The 18,857-nt window shown below is 41.1% G+C and overlaps 1 protein-coding gene across 1 annotated transcript; it reads left to right on the top strand.

Annotated features, from left to right (window-relative positions):
• Positions 1-2,203: 2,203 nt before the first annotated feature.
• Positions 2,204-18,177, top strand: LOC123990513 (actin, alpha cardiac muscle-like). Its single transcript, XM_046291067.1, has 8 exons — positions 2,204-2,317; positions 8,350-8,503; positions 8,748-8,876; positions 9,187-9,382; positions 14,213-14,374; positions 15,376-15,567; positions 17,093-17,274; positions 17,904-18,177. Exons 2-8 carry the CDS (start codon positions 8,375-8,377, stop codon positions 18,045-18,047), a joined length of 1,134 nt encoding a protein of 377 aa, XP_046147023.1. The 5' UTR covers positions 2,204-2,317; positions 8,350-8,374; the 3' UTR covers positions 18,048-18,177.
• The last annotated feature ends 680 nt before the right edge of the window (positions 18,178-18,857 follow it).

Genomic DNA, 18,857 nt, shown 5'->3' with positions numbered 1-18,857 from the left:
AGAGAGAGGAGGGTCTGGACTCTGGGCACTGATTGTTATCCCCCCTCCTCTCTCCTCTCGCTTGGCTTCCAACCCCCCCACTCCTCTCTCTCCCTGGGTGTCTCGCTCTCTCTTTCACTTCCTCCCCCCCTTTAACTTCTAACCCCCCTTTGCCCTCTCCCTCCAGCTGTCTGGCATATTTTTGGGTCCTCACTCTCAAACATTCCACAACAACTCTTAGCTGGCAAATCTACACAGGCACTATCCCACCACAGACACAATCCCACCACAGACGCTATCCCACCACAGACACAATCCCACCACAGACGCTATCCCACCACAGACACAATCCCACCACAGACGCTATCCCACCACAGACGCTATCCCACCACAGACACGATACCACCACAGGCCTTATCCCACCACAGGCCCTACCCCACCACAGACACAATCCCACTACAGGCCCTACCCCACCAAAGGCCCTATCCCACCACAGGCCCTACCCCACCACAGACACGATCCCACTACAGGCCCTACCCTACTATAGGCCCTATCTGCAGACCCCCAAGGAGGTCTAAAGTTACACCCCCACGCCATCTACCCTCTCTGATAGACACCCCACGCCATCTACCCTCTCTGATAGACACTCCCACGCCATCTACCCTCTCTGATAGACACCCCATATCTGAGCTTAGTCATTATAATGCGACTGTATCTCTGTCATGGATGGGAGGACAGTTTCAGTGAATGGAGCTGAGATTTCAAGCTTCAAGTTTCAGTTTTGGTATGTAAATAAAATACAGTGTCTGTGTTAAGTTGTGACTTCAATATTTCACTCCGTGTTGGGATGAGATGACAGCCAGTAAGGAGTCAGTCATGGTTGACGTTAATAAATAGTGGCTTGGTTGTCTGTTATCAGCCAAAAGGTGTGGGAGAGAGTAAACAAATCATCCATTGGTTGTCTGTTATCAGCCAAAAGGTGTAGGAGAGGGTAAACAAATCATCCATTGGTTGTCTGTTATCAGCCAAAAGGTGTGGGAGAGGGTAAACAAATCATCCATTGGTTGTCTGTTATCAGCCAAAAGGTGTAGGAGAGGGTAAACAAATCATCCATTGGTTGTCTGTTATCAGCCAAAAGGTGTGGGAGAGGGTAAACAAATCATCCATTGGTTGTCTGTTATCAGCCAAAAGGTGTGGGAGAGGGTAAACAAATCATCCATTGGTTGTCTGTTATCAGCCAAAAGGTGTAGGAGAGGGTAAACAAATCATCCATTGGTTGTCTGTTATCAGCCAAAAGGTGTAGGAGAGGGTAAACAAATCATCCATTGGTTGTCTGTTATCAGCCAAAAGGTGTGGGAGAGGGTAAACAAATCATCCATTGGTTGTCTGTTATCAGCCAAAAGGTGTAGGAGAGGGTAAACAAATCATCCATTGGTTGTCTGTTATTAGCCAAAAGGTGTGGGAGAGGGTCAATAAATCATCCATTCATCAAAATGATAACAGCCCTGACAGATAAACAAGCTTCTGTTACATTCAGTGATAACACTTGTAGGCTATTTGAGACATACATTCATGTACACAATAAAAATAACACTCTCAATGTATGCTTTAGTCATTTATAATCATTGTCGATATGCAAATGAATATGCAAATGATGTAAAACATGGAGATTAATTGTGTGTCCTCCATTCTTTTCACTTCATTTTCTCTCCTTTATAACACAATAACAAACAGGGTCAAATCTGATACAGCAGTAAATTATTTTCTCTCCTCCAATAGGAAGGGCCAGAAATTCCTCGACAGTTTCAATGTATCTGAATACGGTCACAAATACTGTCTGAGCTAATCACAGGTCTTCAAAAGTCAGTCTGTTCACACCTACTTCATCATGACACAACTATATTCAACCGTAACACTGTAATGGAAGAAACCATCTAGAAATAATCCCTTTCAGTTCACTCTGCCAACCAATTCTTATTTTTGTACCAGCCAGACAGTCAGGGGCGGGACTAGATCCCTCCGTCTCCTAGGTAACAACACTCTGTTAGATGGCGTCCCATCACAAAGAAGGCCCTGCGTGACACAGGATATACTTTCTAGTGAACCGTTATCTAGCAGCTCTTATTTGGGCTTCTGTGAACTCCTGGTCCCGCCCACAGGCCCCCGGCCACCGGCCCCCACCGACAGGCCCCAGACCCCCGCCCACCGGCCCCAGACCCCCGCCCACCGGCCCCAGGCCCCCGGCCACCGGCCCCGGGACAAAGGGGGGATATTTAAGGGACACCTTTCACCCTCACCCTTTGTCCCAGTGGAAACTCCAGTCTTGGTGTACAACTTGGTGAGTGTCTTGTTTTGTTTTGTTCATGTTCCACTACTGTCTATAACACTGTTTCTCTACTGGACTCAGTACTGTCTATAGCACTGTTTCTCTACTGGACTCAGTACTGTCTATAACACTGTTTCTCTACTGGACTCAGTACTGTCTATAACACTGTTTCTCTAGTGGACTCAGTACTGTCTATAACACTGTTTCTCTAGTGGACTCAGTACTGTCTATAACACTGTTTCTCTCTCTACTGGACTCAGTACTGTCTATAACACTGTTTCTCTACTGGACTAAGTACTGTCTATAACACTGTTTCTCTCTCTACTGGACTCAGTACTGTCTATAACACTGTTTCTCTACTGGACTCAGTACTGTCTATAACACTGTTTCTCTACTGGACTCAGTACTGTCTATAACACTGTTTCTCTACTGGACTCAGTACTGTCTATAACACTGTTTCTATAACACTGTCTCTCTACTGGACTCAGTACTGTCTATAACACTGTTTCTCTACTGGACTCAGTACTGTCTATAACACTGTTTCTCTATTGGACTCAGTACTGTCTATAACACTGTTTCTCTACTGGACTCAGTACTGTCTATAACACTGTTTCTCTACTGGACTCAGTACTGTCTATAACACTGTTTCTCTACTGGACTCAGTACTGTCTATAACACTGTTTCTCTAGTGGACTCAGTACTGTCTATAACACTGTTTCTCTAGTGGACTCAGTACTGTCTATAACACTGTTTCTCTAGTGGACTCAGTACTGTCTATAACACTGTTCTATAACACTGTTTCTCTACTGGACTCAGTACTGTCTATAACACTGTTTCTCTACTGGACTCAGTACTGTCTATAACACTGTTTCTCTACTGGACTCAGTACTGTCTATAACACTGTTTCTCTAGTGGACTCAGTACTGTCTATAACACTGTTTCTCTAGTGGACTCAGTACTGTCTATAACACTGTTTCTCTACTGGACTCAGTACTGTCTATAACACTGTTTCTCTAGTGGACTCAGTACTGTCTATAACACTGTTTCTCTAGTGGACTCAGTACTGTCTATAACACTGTTTTTCTCTACTGGACTCAGTACTGTCTATAACACTGTTTCTCTACTGGACTCAGTACTGTCTATAACACTGTTTCTCTACTGGACTCAGTACTGTCTATAACACTGTTTCTCTACTGGACTCAGTACTGTCTATAACACTGTTTCTTTACTGGACTCAGTACTGTCTACTGGACTCAGTACTGTCTATAACACTGTTTTCTACTCTCTCTACTGGACTCAGTACTGTCTATAACACTGTTTCTCTTGGACTCAGTACTCTACTGGACTCAGTACTGTCTATAACACTGTTTCTCTACTGGACTCAGTACTGTCTATAACACTGTTTCTCTACTGGACTCAGTACTGTCTATAACACTGTTTCTCTACTGGACTCAGTACTGTCTATAACACTGTTTCTCTACTGGACTCAGTACTGTCTATAACACTGTTTCTCTACTGGACTCAGTACTGTCTTTAACACTGTTTCTCTACTGGACTCAGTACTGTCTATAACACTGTTTCTCTCTCTACTGGACTCAGTACTGTCTATAACACTGTTTCTCTAGTGGACTCAGTACTGTCTATAACACTGTTTCTCTAGGGGACTCAGTACTGTCTATAACACTGTTTCTCTACTGGACTCAGTACTGTCTATAACACTGTTTCTCTAGTGGACTCAGTACTGTCTATAACACTGTTTCTCTAGTGGACTCAGTACTGTCTATAACACTGTTTCTCTACTGGACTCAGTCCTGTCTATAACACTGTTTCTCTACTGGACTCAGTACTGTCTATAACACTGTTTCTCTCTCTACTGGACTCAGTAATGTCTATAACACTGTTTCTCTCTCTACTGGACTCAGTCCTGTCTATAACACTGTTTCTCTCTCTACTGGACTCAGTACTGTCTATAACACTGTTTCTCTCTCTACTGGACTCAGTACTGTCTATAACACTGTTTCTCTCTCTACTGGACTCAGTACTGTCTATAACACTGTTTCTCTCTCTACTGGACTCAGTACTGTCTATAACACTGTTTCTCTCTCTACTGGACTCAGTACTGTCTATAACACTGTTTCTCTCTCTACTGGACTCAGTACTGTCTATAACACTGTTTCTCTACTGGACTCAGTACTGTCTATAACACTGTTTCTCTACTGGACTCAGTACTGTCTATAACACTGTTTCTCTACTGGACTCAGTACTGTCTATAACACTGTTTCTCTCTCTACTGGACTCAGTACTGTCTATAACACTGTTTCTCTACTGGACTCAGTCCTGTCTATAACACTGTTTCTCTAGTGGACTCAGTCCTGTCTACAACACTGTTTCTCTACTGGACTACGACTACTTCAGACAGACGACAGAGAGAGGGGAGAGGAGGAGGACTACATGACTTGGTGCTGTTAGGAAGGATTCACACTTTTGTGAGGTGCTCTTGGGAAGCATGGTGCCGCTGTGTTGTTGTGGTTTTGAAAAGGGAAGAAGGATGTTTGGTTTAACTGCCGGGAGCTGCTGCTGCGGTTGAAAGAGACAGCGCATCACCACATGTAGAGTTAATGCATCACCACATGTAGAGTTAATGCATCACCACATGCAGAGTTAATGCATCAACACATGCAGAGTTAATGCATCACCACATGTAGAGTTAATGCATCACCACGTGTAGAGTTAATGCATCACCACGTGTAGAGTTAATGCATCACCACATGTAGAGTTAATGCATCACCACATGTAGAGTTAATGCATCACCACGTGTAGAGTTAATGCATCACCACGTGTAGAGTTAATGCATCACCACGTGTAGAGTTAATGCATCACCACATGTAGAGTTAATGCATCACCACATGTAGAGTTAATGCATCACCACATGTAGAGTTAATGCATCACCACATGTAGAGTTAATGCATCACCACGTGTAGAGTTAATGCATCACCACGTGTAGAGTTAATGCATCACCACATGTAGAGTTAATGCATCACCACATGTAGAGTTAATGCATCACCACGTGTAGAGTTAATGCATCACCACGTGTAGAGTTAATGCATCACCACATGTAGAGTTAATGCCTACAACGGATGTCTGTCTACTTCTCATTGGCTGAGAGAGAACGATGTTTTGAGGTTGTGGAGAGAAGGAATAAAAGGGTGGAGAAAGAAAGAGAGCTGAACGGAGCTGAATGGGGAGACAGGAAGACAGTACATGAGGTTCAGCAGTCTGCAGCAGCCAGGCTTGTTGTCATTGATTGACAGGCCGTGCTGGTGGCAACACGTGTGAACAGTGATCAGTGATCAGTGATCAGTGAACAGTGATCAATGATCTGGTGGATTGACCAGGAGGTCAGACAGAGGAACAGATCGCCCGCTGTGGAGCACCAGGCCTCCCGACTTCTGACCACTGGACAGGTCTACTAATGAAGGGAGGTGTCATGCCAGTGTTGGCAGACCTTTTGGGTGGCTGGCTGGCTGGCTGGCTGGCTGGTTGGCTGGCATGGAGGGATGAAGCGATGGAAAGATACCGAAAGAGGATAATGGATTGAGGAATGGAGGGAGAGAGGGATGTAATGGAAAGGTGGACTGGAGGGACAGAAATACATGCTCTGAAGAGACCTGCCAGGCCAAGCCTGGCTGAAGAGAGGGATGGAGAGGGACAGTAACAGGAGTATGGAGGGATAGATAGAGGGAAGCAGGGAGGGATAGCTGGACAGTAACAGGAGTATGGAGGGATAGATAGAGGGAAGCAGGGAGGGATAGCTGGACAGTAACAGGAGTATGGAGGGATAGATAGAGGGAAGCAGGGAGGGATAGCTGGACAGTAACAGGAGTATGGAGGGATAGAAGAGGGAAGCAGGGAGGGATAGCTGGACAGTAACAGGAGTATGGAGGGATAGAAGAGGGAAGCAGGGAGGGATAGCTGGACAGTAACAGGAGTATGGAGGGATAGATTAAGAGGAGGTTGGGTGGAGGATTAGAGGGACAGTAACACATGCTCTGAAGAGACCTGCCACGCCAAGCCTGGCTGAAGAGAGGGATGGAGAGGGACAGTAACAGGAGTATGGAGGGATAGATAGAGGGAAGCAGGGAGGGATAGCTGGACAGTAACAGGAGTATGGAGGGATAGACTAAGAGGAGGTTGGGTGGAGGATTAGAGGGACAGTAACACATGCTCTCCAGCTCCCCTACAAAGCATACAGGAGGTACTATTGTGCCGACAGTTACTTGGCCACCACTGTTAATTGTCAACAGACAAGTTACTTCAGCTGTGACAAGGCTCCGTTAGAGATAGGGGAGGATTGAGGAGGATGAGAAGATGGGGGAAGAGGTAGTGTTCCATGTGGCCGTGGTTTGGAATGACAAGGGCCATGGTTAAGAATAGAGACAGTAGTGGGGGGGGGCTCTACTATGTCCCTGTTTGGCTTTACAGGGCAGCTCTGACAAAGAGGGAGAAGATTAGGTTATCAGTGGTCAGTAAGAGTACTAGGTTATTTCAATAACGCTTTTGAAAAGTTATTTCTAGGAACATTTGAATTTGCACTATTAAAACACTGACAACATAAAATATATATATATATATTTTTTTTATCATGGCATTAGGAATTATATTAGACAATAATGATAACATATTAACTCACCAGTCACCTCCTTGGAGGATGTCTTTAACGTAACTGATTCCTAAATGTAGTGTACTGTGCCTTCGGAAAGTGTTCAGACCCCTTGACTTTCTCCACATTTTGTTTTACGTTACAGTCTTATTTTAAAACTGATTCGATATATTTTTTTTCTCAATCTACACACACAATACACCATAATGAAAAAGCGAAAATACATTTTTAGCAAATGTATTTAAAAAAATGTAATACCTTATTTACATAAGTATTCAGACCCTTTGCTATGAGACTCGAATTTGAGCTCAGATGCATCCTGTTTCCATTGATCATCCTTGAGATCTTTCTCCATCTTGATTGCAGTCCACCTGTGGTCAATTCAATTGATTGGACATAATTTGGAAAGGCACAAACCTGTCTATATAAGGTCCCACACTGGACAGTGCATGTCGGAGCAAAAACCAAGCCATGAGGTCAAAGGAATTGTCCGTAGAGCGCCGAGAGGATTGTGTGGAGGCACAGATCAGGGGAAGGGTACCAAAACATTCTGCAGCATTGAAGGTCCCCAACAACACAGTGGCCATGATTCTTAAATGGAAGAAGTTTGGAACCATCAAGACTCTTCCTAGAGCTGTCCGCCTGGCCAAACTGAGCAATCAGGGGGAGAATGACCTTGGTCAGGGAAGTGACCAAGAACCCGATGGTCACTCTGACAGAGCTCTAGAGTTCCTCTGTGGAGATGGGAGAACCTTCCAGAAGGACAACCATCTCTGTAGCACTCCACCAATCAGACCTTTATGGCTGAATCGCCAGACAAAAGCCACTCTTCAGTAAAAGGAATATCTGCATAGGTGTACACAGGCCCATTATCAGCAACCATCACTCCTGTCTTCCAATGGCACATTTGTGTTTCCTAATACAAGTTTATCATTTTAAAAGGCTAATTGATCATTAGAAAATCCTTTTGAAATTATGTAGCACAGCTGAAAACTGTCGTTCTGATCAAAGAAGCAATAAAACTGGCCTTCAGCACAATACCTGAGGAGAGGAGGGATCATCAGCTGAGGAGGGAGGTGGACACAGACCTGCTTCTTTTCACGTATAGCTTGTGATTGGATGTCTTGTGAGACTGCAGTGGATCACTACCCATAAAGTGGATCACTACCCGTAAAGTGGATCACTACCCGTAAAGTGGATCACTACCCAATAGTTGTAAATGTAGCTGTTAATGCAGTGGCAGCCTCACGTCCAGTGATAAGCTAATGTACATGGTGTTTGTGTGTATATATATAGAAAATCTAGGGGTAAATACTGTATCTATGTACATCAGTGTTAATGTGCTCAGACAGAGCTCTTACCACCGTGTCTCTCCTTCTAACAGAAGGCCATCTGAAACAAGACCAATCATGTGTGACGACGAGGAGACTACCGCCCTCGTGTGCGACAACGGCTCTGGCCTGGTCAAGGCTGGGTTCGCCGGTGATGATGCTCCCCGCGCTGTGTTCCCATCCATCGTTGGACGTCCCCGTCACCAGGTATGCCACTTAAGAGGACAAAACGGATAGCCGTTGGCCGTTACTAACCGATTTGTTTGTTTACTTATGTCATGACGTCAAAGATAATAATATAATACAGATAATGTAGTGCAGTTTACGTTTGTAGCGTTGAGTTGTTCATGAGACTCACGTCAGCCATGCGTAAAAGTTTGCGTAAAATTAAATTCATTTGTCGTGTGTGTGTACGGCGAACTCTCCTGACCAGTGTTTGATCTCGATACAGGGCGTGATGGTGGGTATGGGACAGAAGGACAGCTATGTGGGAGACGAGGCTCAGAGCAAGAGAGGTATCCTGACTCTGAAGTACCCCATCGAGCACGGCATCATCACCAACTGGGACGACATGGAGAAGGTGGGACCCAGAGACGCCACTAAAGATATTAGACACTTGTGAATGATTTTGTAAGATGATTAAAAGCAGAACTTCATGTATCAAGATACACATATGCTTAGAGACTAGAAGCTAATGACACTTGGGAAACTATCCAATATGATGCAAATAGCCTTATGAAACTTAACACATCCATCATTAATATGTCATGATTACATTATGCAGAACAACATGACTTCAACGGGACAGCTAACTCTTTCTCTATCTCACACTGCGTTCTGTTCTCGTAGAACTTCTCTGACCATCTCTCTCCTCCTCCTTCTTCCATCAGATCTGGCACCACACCTTCTACAACGAGCTGCGCGTGGCCCCTGAGGAGCACCCCACCCTGCTCACTGAGGCCCCGCTCAACCCCAAGGCCAACAGGGAGAAGATGACCCAGATCATGTTTGAGACCTTCAACGTCCCCGCCATGTATGTGGCCATCCAGGCCGTGTTGTCTCTCTACGCCTCCGGTCGTACCACCGGTGAGTTTCCACAGGACTTCCGGCTATCACATTGCATATCACAATACCATATATACAATATATACCATACCACAATACCATATATACAATAGATGCCATACCACAATACCATATATACAATAGATGACATACCACAATACCATATATACAATATATACCATACCACAATACCATATATACAATATATACCATACCACAATACCATATATACAATATATACCATACCACAATACCATATACACAATATCATATATACAATAGATGCCATACCACAATACCATATATACAATAGATACCATACCACAATACCATATACACAATAGATACCATACCACAATAGATACCATACCACAATAGATACCATACCACAATAGATACCATACCACAATAGATACCATACCACAATACCATATACACAATATATACCATACCACCATATACACAATAGATACCATACCACAATAGATACCATACCACAATAGATACCATACCACAATACCATATATACAATAGATACCATACCACAATAGATACCATACCACAATACAATAGATACCATACCACAATAGATACCATACCACAATAGATACCATACCACAATAGATACCATACCACAATAGATACCATACCACAATAGATACCATACCACAATAGATACCATACCACAATAGATACCATACCACAATACCATATACACAATAGATACCATACCACAGTACCATATATACAATAGATACCATACCACAATAGATACCATACCACAATAGATACCATACCACAATACAATAGATACCACAATAGATACCATACCACAATAGATACCATACCACAATACCATATATACAATAGATACCATACCACAATAGATACCATACCACAATACCATATACACAATAGATACCATATACACAATAGATACCATATACACAATAGATACCATACCACAATAGATACCATATATACAATAGATACCATATACACAATAGATACCATACCACACTAGATACCATATATACAATAGATACCATATACACAATAGATACCATACCACAATAGATACCATATATACAATAGATACCATACCACAATACCATATATACAATAGATACCACACCACAATACCATATACACAATAGATACCACACCACAATACCATATACACAATAGATACATACCACAATAGATACCATACCACAATACCATATACACAATAAATGCCATACCACAATACCATATACACAATAGATACCACACCACAATACCATATACACAATAGATACCACACCACAATACCATATACACAATAGATACCATACCCTATACACAACAAATACCATACCACAATACCATATACACAATAAATACCATACCACAATACCAATGATACAATACCATATACACAATCGATACCATACCACAATAAATTATACACAATAGATACATTTACATTTACATTTAAGTCATTTAGCAGACGCTCTTATCCAATACCATATACACAATAGATACCATACCACCATATACACAATAGATACCATACCACAATACCATATACACAATAGATACCATACCACAATACCATATATACAATAGATACCATACCACAATACCATACACAATAGATACAATACCACCATATACACAATAGATACATTTACATTTACATTTAAGTCATTTAGCAGACGCTCTTATCCAATACCATATACACAATAGATACCATACCACCATATACACAATAGATACCATACCACAATACCATATACACAATATATACCATACCACCATATACACAATAGATACCTTACCACAATAGATACCATACCACAATAGATACCATACCACAATAGATACCATACCACAATAGATACCATACCACAATACAATAGATACCATACCACAATAGATACCATACCACAATAGATACCATACCACAATAGATACCATACCACAATAGATACCATACCACAATAGATACCATACCCACAATACCATATACACAATAGATACCATACCACAGTACCATATATACAATAGATACCATACCACAATAGATACCATACCACAATAGATACCATACCACAATACAATAGATACCACAATAGATACCATACCACAATAGATACCATACCACAATACCATATATACAATAGATACCATACCACAATAGATACCATACCACAATACCATATACACAATAGATACCATATACACAATAGATACCATATACACAATAGATACCATACCACAATAGATACCATATATACAATAGATACCATATACACAATAGATACCATACCACACTAGATACCATATATACAATAGATACCATATACACAATAGATACCATACCACAATAGATACCATATATACAATAGATACCATACCACAATACCATATACACAATAAATGCCATACCACAATACCATATACACAATAGATACCACACCACAATACCATATACACAATAGATACCATACCCTATACACAACAAATACCATACCACAATACCATATACACAATATATACCATACCACAATACCATATACACAATATATACCATACCACAATACCAATGATACAATACCATATACACAATCGATACCATACCACAATAAATTATACACAATAGATACATTTACATTTACATTTAAGTCATTTAGCAGACGCTCTTATCCAATACCATATACACAATCGATACCATACCACCATATACACAATAGATACCATACCACAATACCATATACACAATAAATACCATACCACAATACCAATGATACAATACCATATACACAATCGATACCATACCACAATAAATTATACACAATAGATACATTTACATTTACATTTAAGTCATTTAGCAGACGCTCTTATCCAATACCATATACACAATAGATACCATACCACAATACCATATACACAATAGATACCATACCACCATATACACAATAGATACCATACCACAATACCATATATACAATAGATACCATACCACAATACCATATATACAATAGATACCATACCACAATACCATATACACAATAGATACCATACCACAATACCATATACACAATAGATACCATACCACAATAGATACCATACCACAATACCATATATACAATAGATACCATACCACAATACCATATACACAATAGATACCATACCACAATAGATACCATACACAATAGATACCATACCACAATAGATACCATACCACAATAGATACCATACCACAATAGATACCATACCACAATACCATATATACAATAGATACCATACCACAATACCATACACAATAGATACAATACCACAATAGATACCATACCACAATACCATATATACAATAGATACCATACCACAATAGATACCATACCACAATAGATACCATACCACAATACCATACACAATAGATACAATACCACAATAGATACCATACCACAATACCATATATACAATAGATACCATACCACAATAGATACCATACCACAATAGATACCATACCACAATACCATACACAATAGATACAATACCACAATAGATACCATACCACAATACCATATATACAATAGATACCATACCACAATAGATACCATACCACAATAGATACCATACCACAATACCATATATACAATAGATACCATACCACAATACCATATATACAATAGATACCATACCACAATACCATATACACAATAGATACCATACCACAATACCATATACACAATAGATACCATACCACAATAGATACCATACCACAATACCATATATACAATAGATACCATACCACAATACCATATACACAATAGATACCATACCACAATAGATACCATACACAATAGATACCATACCACAATAGATACCATACCACAATAGATACCATACCACAATAGATACCATACCACAATACCATATATACAATAGATACCATACCACAATACCATACACAATAGATACAATACCACAATAGATACCATACCACAATACCATATATACAATAGATACCATACCACAATAGATACCATACCACAATAGATACCATACCACAATACCATATATACAATAGATACCATACCACAATAGATACCATACCACAATAGATACCATACCACAATACCATACACAATAGATACAATACCACAATAGATACCATACCACAATACCATATATACAATAGATACCATACCACAATAGATACCATACCACAATAGATACCATACCACAATACCATATATACAATAGATACCATACCACAATAGATACCATACCACAATAGATACCATACCACAATACCATATATACAATAGATACCATACCACAATACCATATATACAATAGATACCATACCACAATACCATACACAATAGATACAATACCATATACACAAACAATTGGTATAATGCAACAGACACAATATTTTCAACTCCTATGACGACATGGTTTGACATTAATAAGTGCTGTTTACATTACTTACATAATATCCTTTAGTCCAAGTCTGGGCAACTCCAGTCCTCAGGTGCCTAATTGGTGTCACACTTTTCCACCATCCCTAATAAACACAGCTGATTTAAACGAATTGCATTCTAAACTGAAGATCATGATTAGTTAATTATTGGTGTCAGGTGTGTTAATTGGGATTGGGGCAAAACTGTGACACCAATCAGGCCCCCAATAGACTGGTGTTGCCCAGGCCTGATATAGACACTTTAAGGGTAGTGATCCACTTTAAGGGTAGTGATCCACTGCAGTCTCACAAGGCATCCAACCACAAGCAGTACGTGAAAAGAAGCAGGTCTGTGTCTTCCTCCATCCTCAGCTGATGATCCATCCTCTCCTCAGGTATTGTGCTGGATTCTGGTGATGGTGTGACTCACAATGTCCCCATCTATGAGGGTTATGCTCTGCCCCATGCCATCATGCGTCTGGATCTGGCCGGTCGAGACCTCACTGACTACCTGATGAAGATCCTGACTGAGCGTGGCTACTCATTCGTGACCACCGGTAAGATGGCCACCAAGAACCAAGATTTATATGGACAGGATTAGTTTCACATTATACAGAGACAAGTTGAGAGAACATGATCTTGGTAAGATAGGGTAAGATAGGCTTATACTATCTATGATATGTTATTTAGTATACTAGGATTCAACCAACATCAAGATAAGCCTATCTATGATAAGTTATTTATTATAAACTGGGTGGTTCGAGCACTGAATGCTGATTGGCTGCCATGGTATATCAGACCGTATACCATAGGTATGACAAAACATTTATTTTTACTGCCCTAATTACATCGGTAACTAGTTTATAATAGCAATAAGGCACCTCATGGACTTGTAGTATATGGCCAATGTACCACGGCTAAGGGCTGTATCCAGGCACTCCGCGTTGCGACGCGCTTAAGAACAGCCCTTAGCAGTGGACTACAGTGCCTTGCAAAAGTATTCATCATGCTTGGCGTTTTTCCTATTTTGTTGCATTACAACCTGTAATTTAAATGGATTTTATTTGGATTTCGTGTAATGGACATACACAAAATAGTCCAAATTGGTGAAATTAAAAAAGTACTTGTTTTAAAAATTGAAAAGTGGTGCATATGCATTCACCCCCTTTGCTATGAAGCCCCTAGATAAGATCTGGTGCAATCAATTACCTTCAGAAGTCTGAGGCTCTATGTAGCGTCTTTGAGGCTCTATGTAGCGTCTTTGAGGCTCTATGTAGCGTCTTTGAGGCTCTATGTAGCGTCTTTGAGGCTCTATGTAGCGTCTTTGAGGCTCTATGTAGCGTCTTTGAGGCTCTATGTAGCGTCTTTGAGGCTCTATGTAGCGTCTTTGAGGCTCTATGTAGCGTCTTTGAGGCTCTATGTAGCGTCTTTGAGGCTCTATGTAGCGTCTTTGAGGCTCTATGTAGGGTCTTTGAGGCTCTATGTAGCGTCTTTGAGGATCTGTGTAGTGTCTAATTTTGGGCTTGATTCAACAACACTCTGAATCTCCCCACTACAGCCGAGCGTGAGATCGTGCGTGACATCAAGGAGAAGCTGTGCTACGTGGCCCTGGACTTTGAGAATGAGATGGCCACCGCTGCCTCCTCCTCCTCTCTGGAGAAGAGCTACGAGCTGCCCGATGGTCAGGTCATCACCATCGGCAACGAGCGTTTCCGTTGCCCAGAGACCCTCTTCCAGCCTTCCTTCATTGGTACGCCTCTCTCTCTCTCAAATTCAATTCAATTCAAGGGCTTTATTGGCATGGGAAACATGTGTTAACATTGCCAAAGCAAGTGAGGAAGACAACATACAAAGTGAATATATAAAGTGAAAAACAACAAAAATGAACAGTAAACATTACACATACAGAAGTTTCAAAACAGTAAAGACATTACAAATGTCATATTATATATATATATACAATGTACAAATAGTTAAAGGACACAAGATAAAATAAATAAGCATAAATATGGGTTGTATTTACAATGGTGTGTGTTCTTCACTGGTTGCCCTTTTCTCATGGCAACAGGTCATAAATCTGGCTGCTGTGATGGCACACTGTGGTATTTCACCCAGTAGATACGGGAGTTTATCAAAATTGGATTTGTTTTCGAATTCTTTGTGGATCTGTGTGATCTGGGGGAAATATGTATCTCTAATATGGTCATACATTGGGCAGGAGGTTAGGAAGTGCAGCTCAGTTTCCACCTCATTTTGTGGGCAGTGAGCACATAGCCTGTCTTCTCTTGAGAGCCATGTCTGCCTACGGCGGCCTTTCTCAATAGCAAGGCTATGCTCACTGAGTCTGTACATAGTCAAAGCTTTGCTTAATTTTGGGTCAGTCACAGTGGTCAGGTATTCTGCCGCTGTGTACTCTCTGTGTAGGGCCAAATAGCATTCTAGTTTGCTCTGTTTTTTTTGTTAATTCTTTCCAATGTGTTAAGTAATTATCTTTTTGTTTTCTCATGATTTGGTTGGGTCTCTCTCTCTCTCGATGTACTATAAGGGGCTTTATTGGCATGGGAAACATATGTTTACATGGCCAAAGTAAGTGAAATAGATAAAACAAAAGTGAAATAAACAATAAGAAATGAACAGTAAACAGTAAATTACACAAAAGACATTTCAAATGTCATTATGTCTATATACAGTGTTGTAATGATGTGCAAATAGTTCAAGTACAAAAGGGGAAATAAATGAACATAAATATAGGTTGTATTTACAATGCTGTTTGTTCGTCACTGGTTGCCCTTTTCTTCTGGCAACAGGCAACAAATCTTGCTGCTGTGATTGCACACTGTGGGAGTTCAAATTTCTCTCTCTCTCTGTCTCTCTGGTTCCTCTACAGTAGACCATGTTCACCTTACCATGTATCTCTCCACACACTTACTTCACATTTGACTCTGTTACCATACATCATGTGCCAAACCCCACAGAGGGAAGTGTCTGCATGTTTTCCATCCTCCCTTTGTATTTGATTGATGAATTAAGGTCTAATTAGTAAGGAAAAGGAAAGACCAAAAACTTGCAGACACTTCCTGCCATACATGTCACAACACTGTCCTCTAGTGTCCAATGGACATTGCCATTCTGTTACTGTTAGATTCCACACACAGCCATTTAATGAAAGCATAATTGATCTATTCCTTACATGTCTAACTCATGTAGGTCACCTACACCCTGTCTGTGGAGGTGTCGTTGCTCACCAAGTGTCTCTTCTCATCTCACCTGCTCAGGTATGGAGTCCGCTGGTATCCATGAGACCGCCTACAACAGCATCATGAAGTGTGACATTGACATCCGTAAGGACCTGTACGCCAACAACGTTCTGTCAGGAGGTACCACCATGTACCCTGGTATTGCTGACCGTATGCAGAAGGAGATCACCGCCCTGGCCCCCAGCACTATGAAGATAAAGGTGGGGCAACATTTCTGTTCCACACAGGAGGAACTAAGTTCCAATGTCCACCAGGGTTGGAGTCAATTCCATTTCAATTCTCTCCTATGCTTTTCACTTAGGAAAATTTGGATTTGATATTGGAATTTGGTGTACTTTCTGAATTGAAATGGAATGGACCCCAACCCTGATGTTCACACTAGTGTACTACTGAATGAAGCCATGTCTTGGGCGTGTATTCTATGTGGTATGGTAGTATGGACATTGGAACGTTGACTATTTGCAACAGTGTCAGAGCCGTGGATATGCTGTAGGTTTACAGGAGTTGCCCCACTATCCTCCATGTTCAGCCCAACTATCCTTTACTTTAAATAACAAACCATGTTTGCCTAATACTGTACACACGCTGGTTCAAATCAGCAACACTGTCTGTCCACTGTGCTAGAGTACATAAGAGTTCTTAACCAACCCTCTCCATACACTTCACTACAATAACATGCTAAATTGCATTTTGACTAGAATGGCTAACTCTGTATATCCACAGCTTTGATTTAAATCAGCAAAACTTGTGCACTGAGCAGCAAAGGACCTTAGCCTCTGAGATCTTAACCAACCCTCCACATCTCTCCTCTCCTCTCCACCTCCTCTAGATCATCGCTCCCCCCGAGCGTAAGTACTCTGTGTGGATCGGCGGCTCCATCCTGGCCTCTCTCTCCACCTTCCAGCAGATGTGGATCAGTAAGCAGGAATACGACGAGGCCGGTCCTTCCATCGTCCACAGGAAGTGCTTCTAAAACATCCCATCTACCCACACCTCCTCCATACACATTCACCCTCCTGCTGTTGTCTGCCTTTGTACCGTTTACTGTATATACATGTTCTGTTGTAATAAAATAGTTGCTTGTAACAATAAGCATTAAGTTACTTTGTTGTTGGATGTCTGTTCGGTGTGAGGGAACACATTCAGAATACGTAAAATGGTGTCTGATCTTCATTATAATTAGACTATCTGGGCCCTGACACGGAACCCAAACCGGCTGCGCTCCTGCGCTATCGTGCATACATTTATTTATTTATTTTGCCCCCCCACACACCCCAAAAGCGATCACAACACGCAGGTTAAAATATCAAAACAAACTCTGAACCAATGACATTAATTTCGGGACAGGTCGAAAAGCATTAAACTTGTATGGCAATTTAGCTTGCACTTATAATTTTTTTTTAACCTTTATTTAACTAGGCAAGTCAGTTTAAGAACAAATTCTTATTTACAATGACGGCCTAGGAACAGTGGGTTAACTGCCTGTTCAGGGGCAGAACGACAGATTTGTACCTTGTCAGCTCGGGGATTTGAACTTGTAACCTTCCGGTTAGCTAACGTTAACTTGTCCTATTTAGCTAGCTTGCTGTTGCTAGCTAATTTGTCCTGGGATATAAACATTGAGTTATTTTACCTGAAATGCACAAGGTCCTCTACTCTCTACAATTAATCCACACATGAAACGGCCAACTGAATCGTTTCTAGTCATCTCTTCTCCCAAGCTTTTTCATCTTTGAACTTATGGTGATAGCATCTAAACTTTCATTGTATTACCACGACAACC

Source organism: Oncorhynchus gorbuscha, linkage group LG12, assembly GCF_021184085.1.
Source record: "Oncorhynchus gorbuscha isolate QuinsamMale2020 ecotype Even-year linkage group LG12, OgorEven_v1.0, whole genome shotgun sequence".
Lineage (NCBI taxonomy): Eukaryota > Metazoa > Chordata > Actinopteri > Salmoniformes > Salmonidae > Oncorhynchus > Oncorhynchus gorbuscha.
The sequence above is the reverse complement of the archived record's forward strand: the minus strand, read 5'-3'. Positions and strand labels throughout refer to the sequence as shown.

Excerpts from the sequence above, each read along its gene's own strand:
- LOC123990513 (XM_046291067.1), top strand. The coding sequence starts at position 8,375 with ATGTGTGACGACGAGGAGACTACCGCCCTCGTGTGCGACAACGGCTCT. Across the intron at positions 8,877-9,186 it reads ACTGGGACGACATGGAGAAG|ATCTGGCACCACACCTTCTA; the intron begins GTGGGACCCAGA and ends TTCTTCCATCAG. Across the intron at positions 15,568-17,092 it reads CTTCCAGCCTTCCTTCATTG|GTATGGAGTCCGCTGGTATC; the intron begins GTACGCCTCTCT and ends TCACCTGCTCAG.